The 17,954-nt window shown below is 41.3% G+C and overlaps 1 protein-coding gene across 1 annotated transcript in view; it reads left to right on the top strand.

Annotated features, from left to right (window-relative positions):
- LOC104166230 (receptor tyrosine-protein kinase erbB-4-like) overlaps nucleotides 1-11,684 on the top strand; it is a gene marked incomplete at its 3' end in the record, with an annotated part of 164,603 nt that extends 152,919 nt beyond the window's left edge. Inside the window, exon 3 of the mRNA XM_009706092.1 lies at nucleotides 11,498-11,684. Coding sequence (XP_009704394.1) covers nucleotides 11,498-11,684 — 187 coding nt within the window. The remainder of the gene's footprint in view (nucleotides 1-11,497) is intronic.
- Between the last annotated feature and the right edge of the window lie 6,270 nt (nucleotides 11,685-17,954).

Here is a 17,954-nt window from a genome sequence, read left to right on the forward strand (position 1 = left end):
GATACGCTGCTGAGGACCTTCTCTTTAGGGGTTCAGAAGACATAATTCAAAATCTGCCATGCTTAATTTTATTTAATATTAAGTACAATAAGAGCTCTTGAAAAGCTGCCATTCAGGGAAAGGTAATAAGGGTATTAATAAAAACAGGTGAGGAGAGAGACCCCTTTTTGGCCTGCTGCATTATTTTATCATTGTCAATCAGCTGGGAAATCCTTTGAGATTATTCCTGTATAGTTAATAGCATTGTTTCTGTAATGACTTTAATGACTGAGCATTTCTTCCATCCTTAGCTATGATGGTAACCACTCTGCTTTTTTCTCCTTCAACAAGTTATTGTGTGTGGTTTGGTACATTAAGGAACATTATTAAATATAGAGGTTTCCTGTAATTAAGCCATTGGAAAAAGATTGCTTGTCCAGTCATTTGCTGGTGATAAGTATTGAAGGAAATTATATCTTGTACAGAGTACTACACGTTTTCCTGCCATTCTTCCCCTAAAAAAAGAACAAAATGATATAAAAATAAAGCAGTAAGATTGCAAACTCAAGCGCTCAGAAATTAGATAATACCAGAATGACGGCTGCCTGAACCTGCCTTGCGTTAGGGAAGACATATTCTGTCGTTCTCTGCTCCTGATCATGAGCAATTCCCCTTCCCTCTCTGATCTCTTGCCCTGTGCCCCATCTTTTCCTTTCATAAAATTAGCATTTCTTCTGGACTCTTAGCTCTTAAGCTGTTTAGAATTTTCATATCAAGAGCAAACCACTTCTTCTAGTCTTGTTCCTGGAAAAAAAGAGAAATAAATTTATGTAGAACTTTTCCAACGCCCCTGTCCATAAACTCACCTATAATTCAAACAACAAAAGATGTTTGTGCACCTTGAGTGAACCATTTGTTCATTGTTTCAATAATTGCACGTAGGAACAATGGTATATTTAAGGTGTCTGGTTATTCTGGACATGGTTATAAAAAGCTCCCATCTCCTGTAAGATTGCACGTCTTGCTAGTTGAGGAATCACACAGAAAATGTAATGGGTGGAAGAAGTTTTTAACGTGCCCCCCTTGAAGAGAAGTAGCGGAATTCATGCAGAGAAAAATCTGGTCTTACGGTTAGTTCAGTCACTGCGGATTAGAGGTGGTTTTCCTGGTTGGCAGCACCCTGCATAATCCCAGAATCTGGAGTTTACACGTCTTTCCTAAAGAAAACCTCTGAATTTGAAAATCAGATGCATTTACTAATTGCTCACAACATATAAATAACGAATCTATCCTTGAAGGAGACTTTAACAATCTATTAAAGCCTGAATAACAGAGCTATTCTCCAGCTTCTAGATAAACAAAAACACAGCTTTAAAAACAACAAGAAGCCTCTTCACTTTTTATCTTAATGGAAATAAAACTAATCAAAAGCCAGCAATTAATGAATCTCTCCAGGGTTTCTATTCTTGAAGAGATTAGAGCTACAAAGGCTGAAATAGTTTCAATCGGTAGGTGTGATGTTGAGCTCAGATGATATATTTGTATATGCTCAGCTAGAAATAAGAGTTGCTAAAATCCAATATTTGGATGAAGATTCTCCTCCTCAATGAAACCAGACAAACAGTCAACAGCGCCTCCAATATTCACTAATTTATGTGTGCAAAATGTCCTAGAGTGCTAATAAAGTTAGTTTCTCCCAGGAAGTGCATTTAAAATTCTCATTAAAGAGTGGTTGTTGCACATACGAAACAAACTGAAACTATGCTTTTCAAGAAAGTATTTTCTTGGGAAAGGAAAGCAAAGCTTTCCAAAAATAAGCTAACTGCTTTTTCAGGATTGGACGGCCAGCTATTTGCTGCTTGCGAAAATCCAAAAGCCCAGGCTGAGAATGTTTAGCTGAAATTTGGCAAGGTTAATGTGTTTTCGCTCTGTGTAGTCAGTTTGTGCATACAGAAATAGAAAAGGCCTGTTGCTTGCAGGAGTGGCCTGACACCTTCACCTGCAGTTTGAATAGAAAAATATAAAAGTCCTGTTGTTCAGTTCCACCTCTGTACCAGATCTGTGGGATGTTTAATTCATTCTGCATCGCTCCAAGGAGTGGGAATCACGCCAACCGAGGGCTCCCATTGCTTCCACAGTAGATGGTAGAGAAATTTTAATAAATGCATTAAATTTATCTGGCTAACTATAGACTTCCCAGAACTCATACCAATGAACGTGGCTGTCTACTAGGAAAAAAGAAATCACAGTGATGTACAAAACCTGTCGTTCATCATACATTAAATGAACCAATAAAACCTCCTTCTACTGTTAAATGCCCACAGAACATTCCTAGGATCTTTGCAGCCTGCACTGCATTTGTCATTTGTATTCTTCCATTTGACTTCTTGATCAGACACTTGACCTTTCAGAACCATCGTGGGAAAGACATCCCTTTCCACCTCTCCTTTTTGTTCCCTGTATAAAACTTCATCCACTTGCTGTCTCAGGCTGCATGTAAGCTGGAGAAGCTGGGAGTGCTTCTGAGCTGTGAGAGACTCTGAGCACTGGTCCTGCTCCTCTTCCTCCTCTTCCAGTTTCTTTCTGTGAGAAGGAGACTTGGGCACGGACGGGCTCCCTGGTGTGCTCCAACTAGTTTTGTGATCCGCAAGACCAAGTAAGCAGCCTCCCAAGACTCAGTTCAGCTTAGACACAAGCAAAAATGTCATGGGGATTTAGAGCATCACAAATAGCAACAACGAGGAACTGAATGCTTTTTGCTTCTTTGGTAGACGAGATCTTGTTTTGCGAAAAAAAATACACCAACTTGATTCAGTCCACTGATATCTCAGGATGCCTGTGGCAGTGCGGTCAGCGCTTTGTGTAAATATGACCGTGAAGTATTGTGCAGTGAAGGTAACAACTGGGGTCAAGGCTCCTTGCGTTGTTAGGAAAGTACCTCTGCTCTGAGGACTATGCCAACTCACTACAAAAAAGAAATGTCAAAACTGATAGCGGACGCAGACATCCCAATGCATTGCTCACGTCGCTGGCCTGCAGTGCCTGTCTAGTTTCTGGCATTGGTTTGGTAAGACAGCCCTCACTTTGTCTTTCCTGGTGAAAGCATCCCGAGACCCTTGCATGTGCTCACAGCTTCTCACAGGCTATGACTGTCTGAGGGAAACTGATAAAAGCAGAGGTGTTTTCCCATGGTTATTACTTTCCTAAAATCCTTCCAGAGGGTTGATACTATTTGGTTTCTGAAGTAGCAGTTTGTGCAATTTTACGTTGCCTGGAAAGAAACCATGATTTACTTGATTGAAGCTCCCAAAAGCAGAGAAAGCAAAAGGCATCAGTCTCTCTAGTTGGAAATTCTGTAACTGGGCAGCTATAAGCTGATGTGCTTTGAGTTTCTGCAAAATGTAGCTACTACTAAACAGCCCAAATGGTAACGCATTTTGTAATGGCATAATACTGTCATTTGAGTCTTTCTGATCTAATTTATGACTAAGTTTTCCCTTGGGAGATGATACAATAAACTCTCCTGGAAACCACTCTGCGAATATGTTGAAGGCCAATCAGGTATTACAGATACAATGTCAAAAAATCTTACTGACTTGCTAAATATGTAGTCATCCACAGCTTTCCTTAGGACAGAAAGATGTTAGAAGACTGGGTTGTTACGGAGTGGAGACGTCTAGGTCATAACGTTGCTCACCATAAACAGCTTAGGATTTATTGTGTGCACTCAGGCAACCTGTGTACCTGGAAGTTAGACACTTCCTAAGCAGATATACAAATAGAGGAATTATGTTTTAGACAGAAAACATTGGGAAGACTCTCAGATATTGATGTAAGCCTGACCACTTTGTCTATTCAGATATTTTTAACTGAAAAGTAGGCATAGACACGTGGTGCAAGCTGACACCTGAGCTTAAGTCTAACTCAATCAACAGGAATAATACTTGGATATGTCCTTAGAAACTGTATTTCAAAATTTGAAAGCAAAAAGGGGGTTTTTTTTAGTCTTGTTATTTACCTCTTATTTCTATTTAATGTTCCCATTCCCACATTATTTTATTATTTTATTTATTATTATTTTAATTTTCATGTCCCACGTTGTTTTCCCAGCAATACTTCACCAAATGAGTCAAGATACACATTTCAAAGGCTTCCCAGGTTTTTGTCCAGCACCATCACTTATGTGTTATTTATGGGGCTTCCTTTCCAAATGCCAGATTTAGGCATTGATCTGCAGTTTAATGGATTCTAGACTAGCATTCATTTTTCCTCCAAGCCCTCCCTAGACCCTTCTGTTAATGTATATCAGCTCAGACTCAGCCTAAATTGCCTCATGTATGCAGCAGTGCGATTCCTACATCAAACTCGGTAAATAACTAACTACACAGCTAATTCTCCTATTTTAATGTATGAAAAGCCCCTCTCTTGGAATAACAAAATGTAAAGACTGGCCATTCAGAAAACAAAGCTTTAGTTCAACAACTCCTAATGTGGGTTCTACAAATTACGTGGCAAAAATCTTCACTTACAAATTTCCAACGGCTTTAACAAAAGGTGCATCTAACTGACCGCTACTTTGAATTTGAGGAAGTCGAACGCTATGTTCAATCTATTGATCTGCTGCTCAGGATACAATTAATATTTTGTAAGCATATTACCAAAGAAGACTAGATGTCTGTAAGGACGAGAGTATGATTTAAAGTTTCTAGCAGCCGTCTTAACTGAATCACAGTTCGATTCTACAGCCATGCAGCAGTGCAAGGCTCCTCAGGTACAGCTCTTAACAAAATTACTTCTAAGCCCTTCCTCCTTCCTTTGCCTTTACTATGTCTTAAAGCCAACTGAAAGACTACCAGCAGTTCTTCTTTTTTTTGGTAACAAATTTGTATCTAAGCTGCAACTTTAGTGTTTTGGGCAATAAATTCTCTGCAGCTGCGAAGGCAACTCTAGTTACGATACGCTGCTTGCTTCTGGATCAGGCGCCAGAAAAATGTTTTTCACAATCTATGTTCTGATATTGATCAATGTACTCCAACTTGAGGGATTTTTATTGAAGCTTGTATAGCGTACCTGAAAAACCACCGGTGCTCAGAAGGGCTTAACATTACACTTTCACAAGTGTTGATGTAATTGAAGGATGCACAGCATGGAAGGAGACAAGACGCGAGCTTGTTGTGGAACAAAATTCCTTACGTGCATGCTCTGTGTTTGTTTTGACGTTGTCTCTGAATGGAGCGTCCTCTTAGACATGAGAAATGTCAGTATATACTACATATTTCCCATGGTTATGGATGGGGCTTTGAGAGAAGCTGGCAACAGCCGTGCGCCTGAATCCCGTAAATAGGTCTCCTGAACTCCTTTGAAAATCTCAGTTTATCATGTCATTAAAAATTCATAACCATCAATGAGCAATGTATGGAACAGCTAATTGAGCTCTGTAAATTGCAATAGGCTAGCTATTTCCACATTTTGGATATTAGCGTTTCCCTTGGAGTTCGCAGTACAAGTGCTGTAGCTGCTTAGAGGCCACTTTGTGGTTATTCAGTAAATGCTAATTTTTTCATTATGGCAATGAAAGATGTATTACATTGCATGGGTGAAAACGTATGAACAAATAATGAAAATTAATTGATGGTGTTTTAGATTACCAGCATACTCACAAATATGCTCGACTGGATTTTGTGAAGGTGGATATTATGATTGCCCTAAGAACTTGTTTAAAGTTAAGCAAGCGTTGTCTTTGCCATATTGTGTTTTTTCCTCATGATGAAAACAGGAAACAAATTTGGCCAGTTGGATGTTGCACAGTTCTAACCAGATATAAATGTGTACTTTTTAAATGATCAAAAAACAAAATGTGAAATGCTCTGTTCAAGTCGACTTGAGATGTGGAAAGCTTCTGAAGGAGATGACGTGGTGGTGACTATTCACCGTCGTTATGTTAATCGTGACTTTGCTGCGGCATGGTAACCTTTGTTAAGGTGGAAAAAAGGATGATGCACTTAGGAAATATTTTCCCCTTTGTCTCACTTAGAAATCTGACTTTCTTAGGATTTAATGTAATGCAACAAAGCACACAGTTCACGTTGGAGGATCGGCCTAACTCCTTGGATCAGAGTCGGGCGATGTCTGTTATCAGCTGGCAACTGAGCCACGCGAGGAGCCTTGCTGCTGCCTCGTGAGGTGGATATTCCCTGAACATAGAAATTACTGTATTTGCAATAGATGGGATGAAAGTGTCCACTTGGCTTATTCCCTATGTATATCTAATTTAAAATTCTTTGCTCTTTCTGTTTCCCTCCTTGTGATGGAAGAAGAAGATACCCCTTCCCTGTGGAAACCCCTGTGTGTCCCCAGACTCTTCCCAGTACCTGAGTTGCTTTATACTGCCAGGGTTGGCACCCTGGCTTTCCCTGGGGACCAAAGCACCTCTGCCTCACTGCAAACGAGTGCTGGAAAAGCAAAGGCTATTGTCGTTGTCTCTTGACTGAATATCCTGAATATATATTCTTTATGTTTGTTGTTTGGTTTTTTTTTTAACGTTGTGAATTAAACACACTCATTCTTCAGGTGATCCTCATCGCCTGCACTTGTGTTTTTTGGTGCTTTCAAAGGGAGATCAAAGCAGACTTGGAATGTACTCAGCTTTTACGGAAAAGGAGAAAATTAACCTAAAAGATAAATAATTGTCTGGGGTCCCACAAGGGTGAGCTGACCCCTGCAGCAGGTTGCCGTTGCTCTGACTCCTGTGTTAGGGACACACGTCCAGTCAGATGAGGCAGCAGGGGCTTTTCTGGATCAGGTTCAGGAACTGGGTAAATAACGCGTCTGCAGCTGAAATAACCCCCCACAATATAGCTCTCTTCGGTGCCTTAGCCGCAGCCTAACCTTCCCCAATAGATGTTAAGAAGACTTGGTAGTGTTTATGAGAAACATCAGCTTCCCTAATCGTTCATTGATCTGTTGTTCTCAGCAGAATGATGAAGTTTTCGCTGTTATTTTGCTCCGTTTCACTCAGATTCGTTTGACTTGAGCCGAAGGACAATTTAAGATGGCCAGGAACAATCGCCTGTTACTCCCAACTGACAGGATAATTCTAGCTTTGCTGTTGGGAGCTTAAAATGCTTTACCTGTGCTCAGCTAATATTAGTTGTAATTAAGGGAATGGGTTGTCTAAAGCTCGTTTTTACAGTTCATCACCTGGAAAAGAACCTCTGAAAATAGCCCTTTTATTTTTGATGTCATTTTGGGACAGTGTATCTCTGTTCGCCCTGTGCCCGCCCACCCACACCCTCCAAAGCGGCTGCCCCAGCACAGCTGAGGAGAGCAGCGGCCGCCCATTTTTCGCACGCGCCTAGCCGGAGGCACAGCAGCCTCTTAGGGCGGGGTGGCGCCTGGAGGCACGAGGAGTTTTAGGACATATGGCCTTGACTGGCTCTGTTGTCATCGAAGGGTAATATGTTTTTAGGTCTAAAAACAAAAAAAAGGCTATGTTGGCGATAGTAGAGGCTGTTAGGAGACTGGTTTATAGGCTACTGTGCCTGGTTTTTGGGGTGCAGGACAGCGCTGGGCCTCAGGGATAGCAAGCTGTGGAGAACAAGTACTCACCTCCTGTCCGAAAAGGTATATGAAGAGTTTTTCTCTGGTAAATATATCCAACTTGAATCCTGTGGCTTGGTTTTAAAGCAGCTCGTGAGGCTTTAGATTTGTCAAGGATTAATACTTTTAGAAGCATGCCCTTTCTTATTTCAGGTTCTGTTACCCTGCAGGCCCAGTCAGAGGAGCAGACACCTTTGGCTCTTGAATCCTCAGAGGTGGCTCCTCATCTGCTTTCAAACAGCCAGGCCTCTGCTCGAAGGCCTGGATGAACAGCATCGCTTGTCCCTTCATGACAGGGAGCCTGCGAATTTCAGCCTTTCCCTCGTTCAAATCTATATGCTTGTTTGCGCTGTCGTACCCAAACAACTTTGGGGAGCCAAAATGCATTTACCGAAGCAGCAGGAGTGCTATGGCAGACTGAATCTGTTGCTGCCTCACTCGATGGCTTCTTCACATAATAGGTCATGTCTCAGGAGCTGGAAAAGTGACAAGGAAAGGCAAGCTTATGCTGGCCAGGAATTCCCAGTCAAAATAATGCTGTAATGGGGTTAGAGGGGAGTCCTGCAAAATCACAGTGGTCAGCAATCAAAATCGGAGGTTGGCAGAGTCCATTTGGTTTTCCCGGTCAGAAACTTTTAGTTTTAAGTCTGTTGACAATTAATCTGCCTCTTTCCATTCCAGTTGTAGGTTATGGGAACAAAATACAGTTATTTGTATCCTTGTCTCCTTTTTTTCTTTCACGAGGGACAGACTCATGAGAAATGTATTTTTGCAAGGACCTCCAGCCTTAGCAGGAGAATCAAACTAGGAGGTGACACTGCGACTACCATGGCTGTGAGGCACTCTACCTTCTTGGTGGGACAGAGATTAATGTTGAAGCAGAACTAGCTCAAATAGAGCAGTAGGATACCTGATCTTATAACTGAATTCAGGATACCTGAATAGGAAAGCGTTCAGCCTTGTATACAAAGGATGAGAGGTTCAAATAATGCCTAACCTTGGCTTGAGTTGCAGAGGAGGGGATCAGGCAGGCTGATCCCATCTGGTGTGAGGATGTGCGAGTCTATATGAAAGCCAACAGGCATCTTTGCAGTGACTCCAACAGGGCTTGGAGTGAGGTCCAGGCAGGCAGGTGTCCATTTTCAGTAAGAATCATGTCAAAACTTGAAGTGACTGGCAAAGTGACAGCGTTGGCCAGGAGTGACCAAAACCTGAGCTGTCTGCTGCGCTCCCAGTACGTTCTTTTTCAAGCTGGACCAGTTAGAAAACACATCACTGCAAAACATGTTATTGTTCTGCATTTTTCATTCAAATTTGAATTAAAAAAATAGAATAAACCCCCAAAATAATATAACAGACCACTAGATTTGGTCAGTCAGGTTGCTATGTTGTAGTAAATTAGAAACCCTTTGGTTTAGTTTCATAATTTTGTTTTGCAAGGATTAACATGGCAGTTTCTCCAGCAAATAAATAGGTGTTGCAATATGATGGAAGCCATGGGACTGGAAAGGACACTCTGGCTTGTCAAAATACTTGCCATAAGTTATCATTTCAGTCAGATAAACCAAACAAAGTAAGTACAGGGCTTCTGGGGTAGTTCACAATTATCAACAACAAAACTTTGGCCTTTTCTCCTCTTTTTTTAAACTTTGGAATGAAGATTTGCTGCTGCGTGCGTGTGTGTGTAATTTCAGTGCCATGCTGAATTAGGACCCTTTCAGGTGGACTCGCTTTTTGGCAGTAAATAAGACATATCCTAAAAATAGAAAAAAATGGTTAGAAGTGGTAAAAATTGGCAGGGAGGACTTGGTCAGATGAAGTTTTGGAACTGCTTTTAATTTTTTTCAATTCAATTCCAAGTTAAACATCCCTTTAAATTAATTAGAGCAATCACAGTATCCCTAGAATATCAGTGGAGAAACTGAAGCCATAAGTATAATATTTCTTAAATTCTGAACAGAGGCTAAAAAAGCCAGCTTAAGGAAATTTTTGCGTATTATGAAAAACAAGTTCCTGACCAAACTGGCTAAACTGAAATGTCTGAAAGCAAAGAGCTATCATGAAAGTGCTGGAAAGCTTCTGATTATAATGGAATGAGTGTCCTAGGGTATAATGCAGCTCTACATTTAATATTGAGCTACTGAACCGTACTTCTCAACCTAGCTCAACTCACTGGGTTCTCATCGAAGTCCTGTAATGGCACTGTGCTCTGTTTAGATGCCAAGCAAGTCTTGAAATAGCTCCAGAGCTTTTTCAGCAGCTTCAGCTACGTACAGATGTTTGACTTTAGAAGGACAGCTAGTGCCTAGAGTTTGTGGCATATAAATCCTTCCTTATGTATAGTGCCACGCTTGTTAATAATCTTACAAACTTTTATAAACCTAATTAAAAGGCTCTTGCACACTTACATAGGAAATCATGACAACAGCACTGAACCAGCAAAGCAAAAACCCGTCCTTTGTGCTGCAAATCCATGTTGCCTGTCTTTATTAATGATACATACACAACACATTTAATTCGAAGCCTGCTGTCGTTTGCCTGTTTGTTTTTATTACGATATTGACTGGAATCCCCATCATGTTGGTTGTAGTCTGTGCACATTACTCTAAGCAGAATTTTTCTTTCTGTGTATTGTTTAAGGTATTGACTTTGCCAAAGGGAAGAAAAAAGTGCGTGCATCCACTTAAGCACACAAGTAGTTATATAAATTTATGTCCATTAAATATATATATACACATAAATATACACATGTATAGTGCATACGCTGGTTGTTGCAGGATGCTGCAGGCATGGCATTAGGTGAGATCTGAAAATCATATTTGAGAGACCCTTTCCAACATGGAGGTCCTGTTTCTGGGAGCCGCTCTGGGCAGGAGCATCCCTCAGGCTGTATGAAGCCCTGTTGAGAGGGGGGGGCCTCTATGTGAGAGCTGAAATGACACTTCAAAGGCTTTTGCAGATTTCTAGGCCATTTATTTAAACTCCTTAAAATGCACTTTATTTTCTAAAAGAGCATACTTTTAAATATTTTTTTTTCTTTCTAAAAATGTCTTAGATCTGTTAATCTTTTGGACTTTGAAAAACTCGTTCTAGTTATTGGGTTTGGGGGTGTTTTTTCCCTTTACAACCCAGGTTATCAATTCCTGAGTATAAGCAGGAGGGTTATTGAATAGTTCATCTAAACCAAACAAGGATTTCAGCCAACACAAACATGCAGCAATCATTTTGCTAAAGGTTTTGATGCTGATTCTGATCAAAGTTTGGGATATATAGCATATATGGTTCCAGCACTTCCAAATGAAACTTGCAGCTGAATCTTTGCAAACATTCAGTGATTTATTTCATTTAGAAGTGCTTTGTCTTGAATTACTTTTCCAGACCTGCCCCTCATTTCTACCATCTATTCCTGTTCGATGGTGAGCTCTTCCAGAGGTGTCTCTCTCACCCTGTGTTGTGTCCCTTCAGTCTCACCCTGAAATATCTCATACAACAGAGAGTTCCTTGCAGACAGACAATCTTACCTGAACTGTGGCATTGCCCCAGTGGACTCTGCTCATGTACTGCAGAGGCCTTTGACCTACTCTCTGCTTTGAGTTGTGCAAAGTTATCCTTTCGTGCATCTTTAATACTTTACTGTGAATTTCTGTTCAACTGTAATAAAACTGAGAGGAATGGCTACCTCTTTATTTTCTACTTTTCAAACAAGTATCTCTAATAAACTGAGTTAAACCGAAACAGAAACGTGCTTAAAATCAGTAAGTTGAAAAATAATTTGTTCTCCAAAGCGTGATTGTTTTGTTTTGTTTTGTTTTTTCTCTTGGGTACCAGCATCTCCTATTAAAGCATCCGCTGTATGAGAAATTCAGAACAATTGAAAATGGACCATTCCTAATGTGTTTGTTTCATTTTTCCTTTTCAGTCTATCCGAGAAGTCACAGGCTATGTTTTGGTGGCTTTGAATCAGTTTGAATACCTGCCACTGGAGAACCTGCGCATTGTTCGTGGCACCAAACTCTATGAAGAGCGATATGCTTTGGCCATATTTCTTAACTACAGAAAGGATGGTAACTTTGGACTCAGGGAGCTTGGCTTGAAGAACTTGACGGGTAAGTGAAACTTGCAAGTGTGATGGATTAGTCGCTAGAGAAAAAAATGAACTTGTTGAATATTTGCCCCAATGCCCTCAGTCACTTGCATTCTGCAAATCATGGAGGTACCATGAGTGGCTGGCAGTTGTACGTTGTTTGATAGGTTTGTTGGTACTTCAGGGGTTTTTTTTGGTTCACAACTGTACTTTTTCTCAGTACTGATCAAAAGCTGTGTCTGGAAGTCATGCCAAGAGCACATTTGAAACAAAAATAGATGTTGAAAGAGTAGATTATCTTTTTTTCTTAATTTTGATATCATGAATGTGTTGGTTTCCTTGTGATCCATGGTTATTGCATGTATGTTGCTGCAGGCGTTCTGTATTTTCTGCCAAGTTAGCTTAGCTTTAGCATCGCCTCTGCTCTTGCTGCTGTCTGTGTCACCATTGCTGCTCCACTGGGGGTTGGGGAGAGAAGGAAGGGGGTGGGAGGGAGAGACTGTATCTTTGGTGTATTTAATTTTAGAACTCTCTTTTCTAAGCAAAAATAGTGCATTATATACAGTAAGAAAAGTGCTTATTTTCCTGAGACAAAACCGTAAGCCAAGTCCATGGTTTTATGTTCATCTGTAAATTCAGGGCTGGATTGTGATGTGGGGTAGATCAACATTTCATTTCTCCCAGCTGAGGATCTACAGTCAGTGGTTTGGGAGATTAAAAATTGGCTAAATATCACTGGACTGTAACTTAATACAGGCAGTGGCAAACTCTTTTTAGGGAGTTCACTGGAAGTATTTTGTTTATACCTGGTTCCTCATCAGCTATGATCATTTCTACCCTAAGCTTTGGTAATTGTGAAATGGGCTTATTTCTGCTAGTGGCTAAATGCTGACTGAAAATCACTGACCTGAGCTGGATGTAGAGCTTGATCCTGAGTACAGAGAGGTGGGAGCCTTCTGAACTATATTTAGGCACCCTTCACTCTCTGCCTTTTTGGTGTCGCAGTATTCAGAGCAGCATACAAGTGCTTACAGTCCCCTGTTGTTCAACCCTCGCTGGACTGTACAACTAAGCTTCAAAAACAGGAGGGAAAAGGAAGCTTGAAATATTTTACAAAATAAAACTTTTTTGACTGACTCTTTCTGATCAGGCTTTTTTTTCTGGTCATATTTTTTACTATTTTCTTAACTGAGACCATCACGCTGATATCCAAGTGCTTCCCATGGTCTCTAAATCCCTGCCATCTACTAGTCTTCTCTCTGTCGCTGTCATAATCACATTTCCTCCTCTTCTGTTCCCATATTTCTTCCCATCTTTCTGATTTAGGGTGTTCATTGTGACTGTCTATGCCTTCACGTAATATAGAGCCATAGTATCGAGTAATAATAGTATTACCTGTTTCTTCATATACTTTTTCTTGTCTGTGGGTCTCAAAATGCTTTGTAAAAGAGACTAGGCTGGGTGAAACTGTGACAGAGAGGTGATGTGAGGCCAAGGCCAGAGAAGGACTGGAACCCTTTCCTCTTGGGTCTGAGGCTGTTATTCTGCCAGGTGGTGAGGGTTGTACTTCAAGTGCTTGTTTAACCATGGCTTTGCTGCTCAGTAAGGTAAAACCCCTTATTTTGTAGGCTCTGGCTCAAGATTTTCTTCTTGAACCAGCTGCCCTGTGCCAATAGGCAGTTCCTTGGACTCCAGAGATTCTCTCTGGAAGCCACTTTTACATGATAGGCACAGCACCAAAACTGCCCAGCAAATAGCTTGACTTTCTTTTCAAATGTTGTTAAGAAAACCTGCTTTAGCTCAGCCTCTGAGTCGTTCTTAACATGAAATCATCATTGCCACTTCATCTGATCTAGGTGTTTACAATGGCCTCTGAAGGGATTATTTGGCTCAAAATGTATTGTTGTCTCTTGGAAGAAAAGTGCCCTAATAACACTAGCTTGTCTCCACTGAGCACTTAAAATAGCTTCTGGGTGCTGAATATGAGCCAGTGTGTGCTTCAAAATACCCTTAATATTTTCTAGATAGCATGTGCCAGGGCCTCATAAGTCTCTGCAGCAGCTGTTCTTTGACCATTTTGTCTACTGGTTAAGATGCACCTGGCTATTTTAACCCACAACCTGCTGCTTGTTGCAAATGATCTCCCTGGAGCATATTAATACTTAATTTATTTTCCTAACACATCCTTACCATTAGTAGCTGCATAAAAATAACTGGTGGATGTGGGAGTCGGTGATGTTGCAAGGCTGCGATAGATCAGCTGTGTCTGAACCTATCCTGTGTCTACCAACTGCTCCATATTTACATCAGAAATAGCCAGTGATTTGTTATTAAATTTAAGATGAAGCAGCCCCTGTGAGCGTGCATTGTTCAAGCTTCTAGTCCACTGCAGATTTCAGGAGATTGGCTTTGAATGGTGCATCTCTTCCACTCCAGTGAAATACAAACATAACTCCTGCCTTGCATGTGAAGAACTGTCTTTCTAGGGCTTATGCTTTGTTCACAGAAATTTGGGAAGTTCTCTTCTTATGTGTGCAGTGTCAGGATGATGGTATCCTGAGGGTATTTCTGCCCAGTACTGCACAATATACCAATACAATCACTACTCCCTGTGTTAAATAAATGAGAAAGCTGCTTTCACCTGCAGATTATCCTCAGACTTAACCAGAGACAGGGTTTCAGCCTCCTGTGTGGTACCATTGCATTATTTTCAGTGTGTTGTTAACAGCTGTGTTTTTATTGCCAGATATGTCTATCAGGTTTTCATATTTAAATGTAACTTTAAACGCTTGAATTTCCTCCCTTATGCTATAAAAAAATGACAGCTATGAAGGCAGTAAGTTTTATCTCACACAGAAAACATGATCCAGTTCTTACTCGTGATGTCTGCCAAACCCAAAAGGGAGTTTTGTTTGTGTAGCGCAGGCCAGGACCACGTCCTAAAATTCACGTCACGCTTGCAAAAACACTTACCTATAAAAATCCTTTTCTCACTTGTTGTAAAAACTTAGTCAATGGTTCCATAGAATTGTCAAAAACAAACAGACGTTGAACTAATGAAGTGGCTGCTGCCATCTCAGCTGGATTCATCTCAGCTTGCGGATTCAGCTGCCAAGTATCCTTAAAGTAAAAAGGACGGTTTGACATACTGAACGTATTACTCAGCCTGAGATTAGCAGAATAACTGATGCTGAGGGAGAAGGTATGCCACCTTCTTCCATTCATTGCCTGGGAGCTAGTGCAAATCATTCCTGTCTTCCCCAGGTAGCTAGGCAGTCAAGCTTAACTTATCCAATGAAAGGGCATAATCATTGTTCACACTTTGAGTACTCCAAATATAGAGAATACCTGATGGCTGCGTTTCATTACGGCATTTATCTTCATGAGTGGGGAAAGAGGGATAACTCACAAGTGCCAAAACCACTTATGAGGTATTCCATATTTTCCTCTGAGTGAAGATGAATAAGAGAGATTTAAGGCAAGTGATGTATCTTGGAGCAGTGATAACCTCATCTCCCCTATTGGCCTTGGGCACAGAGGCTCCCCTGCCTGTGCCTGTGCAATCACTGAATGCCTTTAATATACTGGAATGAAATGGACTTAGCAGCGATTAGTTCAGTAACACAAAAAAGCAGCAAAATATGTAGTTTCTTATCTGCTTGTTTTGCAGGAATGTAGATAAATGATACATTAAGATAACTGAGGTTCAAGCAACAAATGCATATTGTAACTGAGAGGATTTGGTCAGTGGTAGCCAAAGAAAGGAAATCTAATTTGGTGAGCGGGAGAATCATAGGGAAAGGACCATCTTCACTGGGTGTAGAAAGTGATCCGTTGTAAATTTCCCCTTCTGCAGATTTTTGTAATAGGTTTTACTTTTTTAGGTTTTGATTAAATTTATTTTTAATTGTTCTATAAACAAAATTTTAAAGTTCTGTGATAATTTCTATAACATTTTAATTTTCTTTTTTTTCCCCCCACAAGAAATAGAAAATGCTAAGGTGTCCTTTAGAGGAGAGAGAAAAAGAATGATATCTCTTATGAAAAGATTGCTTTTCAATGAGTTTCTTGGTTTTTTCCTAACAAGGACTGCTCATTTGCTCTAATTATATTGCACCTTGATCAGGTTGGAGGGAGGGGCATGGGAGGACTTGAATTTTCTTTCAGTTTTGTTCACTGTGCACATTTTGGCGGGACAGTGTTTTTGGAAATCTTACTTAGATACCCACTCAGGACCTGAGCTCCTTCAGCACTGTGTGACTGCACATAAAGCATTTTTGCGGCAGGGATCAGGGCCGCTCCCTTTTTATTGCCTTGATCACAAAGCCCTCAGCCTAACAAGGCCCTCAGCCTACGTCAGCAAGACCTTTCCTTGGACCACACACACGTTACACAAGCCGCTGCTGAGTTCACGATGTTTAGAGATGCGAACGCCTGTGTGTGACACCCAGCCTGAGCGGATGAGGCTGTGGCACATTCCTTAATCACTGCGGCTTCGTACGAGTGGGGTGAGCTGGGAAGAAAGCAATATGTAACTTGCCTCAGGCTTCCTATGCAACAGGTGGGCAAGGCATCGCATCTCTAACCTCGGAGAGGCGTTGCTAGGATACATGGAGGAATGAGGAATTTGTTTTAAGAATCCCTTTGGACCCCTCTGCATGCAGGGCTGCTGCAGGAATTATCTGCCCTGTAGAAGCAGCTGCAGTGGCTCTGTGACTGCCCAGGAGTGCTCCTTTCCCTGTATCCTCAGAGCTGCACTGACCACAGAGGTATTTGTATCCAAGTGCATCTTTACTGACTGGCCGGTGGGTGGGAGAAAAGGGAGGAATGCCTGGAGTATGGCTGTCCTTCTCTTGGAAAGGAGGGCTCTGCTGTGTGGGGGCACAGTACAGGACCTGCCATGGGTTCCCCTTGCTCACTTCATCCCTATGGAGAGAAGGGCCAAGGCTTGTGGCTGCCCCCCATGTCCATAACTGTAAGTGTGCCTGCTAGTGCACATCTGTCTCCTCTCTCCCAGGACACTGTTAGACTATTTCCTGGTTAAAAAATTGCCCCATTCCAGCTACAGCTCTCCTCAGACATCGTAGGAGTGATTTGACAGCCAGGAGAGTCCGGAGACCGATCTCTGCTGGCAGTCGATATGCAGCCACCCTGTGCTGAGCACGGAGGCAGTTACTAGCGCGGATTCAGGCTACTCCCTGCCAGTTGGCATCAGTGCCTGGGAATGCTTCCAGGCACTCCTTGGCTTACGGCTGCAGACATGGCCCCGAGGAATCCCGGATAAGGGACCTGCAGGCTGAGGAGCAACTGCCTCCAGCAAGCAGAAAATTGCTCACAGGTGTTATCAAGGCAAATAGGTATACTGTAGATGGCCAGAAATAAATACTGATTTTGAGCCCCATGAGATTTATACTCATGAGTTTATTATGTTCAGTAACAAGAGTGGGACATTGATTTTTAAATTTCAGTGAGGCTAGAATTTTGCACAATCTCTCTGAAGGATTTGGATATGCTTTTCTCATGCTAAATGGTGTAACTATGCAACTTGTTGATCAATTTATGCTCAGTTTATTTCAGAGCACTTCACTATTTTCAGTTCTGTCTCTAGTGTTAGAAATGTGCAACCTTGTTTGGAATAATTATGGCAATGAATTAAACAAAAAGCTTATCATAATAATGATATATTGGTACATGTTTTTAATTGGAAATTCAAAGGATCCTACAGAAAGTTGTTTGCTGGTGTCCCCCTGCCAGTATTTTCACATAAAGTATGAAGTGCACATACTAGCTTGCAAGTGGTCTAAAACAGTTTATTGAAAGTAACACGCAGAATGTTTGACACGAGTCTCCAATGTCGTGCAGCAGGAAAACTTCATGTTGCGCAGCTTCTCCTGCAACAAAACAGGGCTTAAAATCACGGGGAGGAGAAACTAGGCCAAATCCTTAGCTGGTGTAAATTGGCTTACTTGTTTTGACTTCATAATGAACTGAAATTTAAATTTCCCTTTACTTTCTTCAGTGGATAATTTAATTCACGCTTTAATTTGTAAGTTAACTAGTGCCTAACTCCCACTTAAGCCCTTTTAAGGATGTTGTGTTCAGGGTGCTCTGTCAGGATTAATACCAGCTAATGATAGCTGACTCAACGCGTGTCTACACCCTGCAGCAGAGCTCTGTACAGGGATCCTTGAGCTACCATCGAGCCTAGCTAGCTTTAGAAATAGTGTTAACCGCGCCGCTTTGGTCCTCTGCTTGGGCTAAATAACCCAGCAGGGTGGACACAGCAGATCGC

This window comes from Cariama cristata, unplaced genomic scaffold (assembly GCF_000690535.1).
Source record: "Cariama cristata isolate BGI_N322 unplaced genomic scaffold, ASM69053v1 scaffold7588, whole genome shotgun sequence".
NCBI classification, from domain to species: Eukaryota; Metazoa; Chordata; class Aves; order Cariamiformes; family Cariamidae; genus Cariama; species Cariama cristata.